This window comes from Scomber japonicus, chromosome 9 (assembly GCF_027409825.1).
Source record: "Scomber japonicus isolate fScoJap1 chromosome 9, fScoJap1.pri, whole genome shotgun sequence".
NCBI lineage: Eukaryota > Metazoa > Chordata > Actinopteri > Scombriformes > Scombridae > Scomber > Scomber japonicus.
The window spans coordinates 1,589,794-1,592,293 of NC_070586.1; the positions used below are offsets into that span (position 1 = coordinate 1,589,794).

At 51.7% G+C, this 2,500-nt stretch overlaps 1 protein-coding gene across 1 annotated transcript in view; it reads right to left on the minus strand.

Moving 5' to 3' along the window:
* Nucleotides 1-8: 8 nt before the first annotated feature.
* Nucleotides 9-2,500, minus strand: part of LOC128364243 (hamartin-like) — a 3,003-nt gene continuing 511 nt past the window's right edge. Inside the window, exons 2-5 of the mRNA XM_053324783.1 lie at nucleotides 1,986-2,103; nucleotides 1,755-1,858; nucleotides 1,528-1,680; nucleotides 9-32 (exon numbers count right to left, since the gene is read on the minus strand). Of these exons, the coding sequence (XP_053180758.1) occupies nucleotides 9-32; nucleotides 1,528-1,680; nucleotides 1,755-1,858; nucleotides 1,986-2,097 (393 nt within the window). The 5' untranslated portion in view covers nucleotides 2,098-2,103. The remainder of the gene's footprint in view (nucleotides 33-1,527; nucleotides 1,681-1,754; nucleotides 1,859-1,985; nucleotides 2,104-2,500) is intronic.

Consider the following 2,500-nt stretch of genomic DNA (forward strand, 5'->3'; position numbering starts at 1 on the left):
TCCCGTGATCAGCGACCCACAACGTCCGAGTCCTGTCTGAGGACACACATACACACCACAGTCAGGATGAAGACACTCAAACGCACCACAGTCAGGACAGGGACACAAACGCACCACAGTCAGGACCGGGACACAAACGCACCACAGTCAGAACGAACACACAAACACACCACAGTCGGGGACGAGTACATAAACGCACCACAGTCAGGACGAGACACAAACGCACCACAGTCAGGACAAGACACAAACGCACCACAGTCAGGACGAAGACACAAACGCACCACAGTCAGGACAAAGACACAAACGCACCACAGTCAGGACGGACACACAACGCACCACAGTCGGGACCGGGACACAAACGCACCACAGTCAGGACGAACACACAACGCACCACAGTCGGGACGAACACTCGAACGCACCACAGTCGGGACAAGTACACAAACGCACCACAGCTGCGTGACGAACACACAAACGCACCACAGTCGGGACCGGGACACACAACACACCACAGTCGGGACCGGGACACGAACGCACCACAGTCGGGACGAAGACACACAAACACACCACAGTCAGGACCGGGACACATAACGCACCACAGTCAGGACGGGACACACAAACGCACCACAGTTGAGACGAAGACACAAACGCACCACAGTCGGGACGAAGACACAACGCACCACAGTCAGGACCGGGACACAAACGCACCACAGTCAGGACCGGGACACACAAACGCACCACAGTGAGACGAAGACACAAACGCACCACAGTCGGGACGAAGACACAAACGCACCACAGTCGGGACGAACACACAAACGCACCACAGTCAGGACCGGGACACACAAACGCACCACAGTCAGGACGAGCACACAAACGCACCACAGTCAGGACCAGGACACACAACGCACCACAGTCAGGACCGGGACACAAACGCACCACAGTCAGGATGAAGACACAAACGCACCACAGTCAGGACGAGTACACAAACGCACCACAGTCGGGACCGGGACACAAACGCACCACAGTCAGGACCGGACACAAACGCACCACAGTCAGGACCGGGACACAAACGCACCACAGTCAGGACCGGGACACAAACGCACCACAGTCGGGACCGGGACACACAAACGCACCACAGTCAGGACGAACACACAAACGCACCACAGTCAGGACGAACACACAAACGCACCACAGTCAGGACGAACACACAAACGCACCACAGTCAGAACGAACACACAAACGCACCACAGTCGGGACGAACACACAAACGCACCACAGTCAGGCCCGGGACACAAACGCACCACAGTCAGGACGGGACACAAACGCACCACAGTCAGGACCGGGACACACAAACGCACCACAGTCAGAACGAACACACAAACGCACCACAGTCAGGACCGGCCAGCAGTGTGTTAGTGTGTGTATATAAGTGTGTATTTCTGTACATTAGTGTGTGTTACCTTGAGGCAGCGTAGCAGTGTGTTAGTGTGTGTATATTAGTGTGTATTTCTGTACATTAGTGTGTGTTACCTTGAGGCAGCGCAGCAGTGACGTCAGCAGGTTCGAGCGGCTGATGTGATGAACCCATGGCGGCTGTTTCCTGATCAGGTGACCCAGCAGAGTGAGAGCGGCCTGACGGCTCGCCGGTCGGTTCAGAGACTCATTCAGCTTCTCCAGGAGGGGCTGGGGGGGGCAGAGGTCAGAGGTTAATGATGCCTGACTAACAGACACCTGCAGGAAGTTTTAGGGTTACAGACCTTATGATGAGCCTCTCTGACGGAGGAGAGCAGCAGCAGCGCCTGAGGAGACGAGCAGTCCAGGTAATAATCCACCAGGCTGCAGAGCACAGCGCCCCCTCTGTCTGCAGGGAGAACTGCACGTCAGCTCATTCTCATCTACTCCACTGTAAGGTAGTGTTAAATGTATAAAAATAGGAACTGTTTTTAACGTGAGGGCCTTGAACTCAGCGGCAGGAAGTGAACGTGTACCTGAACTCAGCTGCTGATTGACCGCCGATTTGACAAGCTCCGCCTCCTGCAGCTCTGAGCTGTCCAATGAGAGCAAGAGCTCACTGATACTCACCTGCTCCCTGGACATCATGTACACCTGTACACACACACACAGACACACACAGACACACACAGACACAGGAAAAAAAAAACTGAAAACACATTTGTGTATCAGAACCAGGCGGGGACCCTTTGGAGGGGACCCACTGGACTAAACTAGCTAACTGTATATAAAGTAGTATAAACTAGCTAACTGTATATAAAGTAGTATAAACTAGCTAACTGTATATAAAGTAGTATAAACTAGCTAACTGTATATAAAGTAGTATAAACTAGCTAACTGTATATAAAGTAGTGTAAACTAGCTAACTGTATATAAAGTAGTGTAAACTAGCTAACTGTATATAAAGTAGTATAAACTAGCTAACTGTATATAAAGTAGTGTAAACTAGCTAACTGTATATAAAGTAGTATAAACTAGCTAACCGTATATA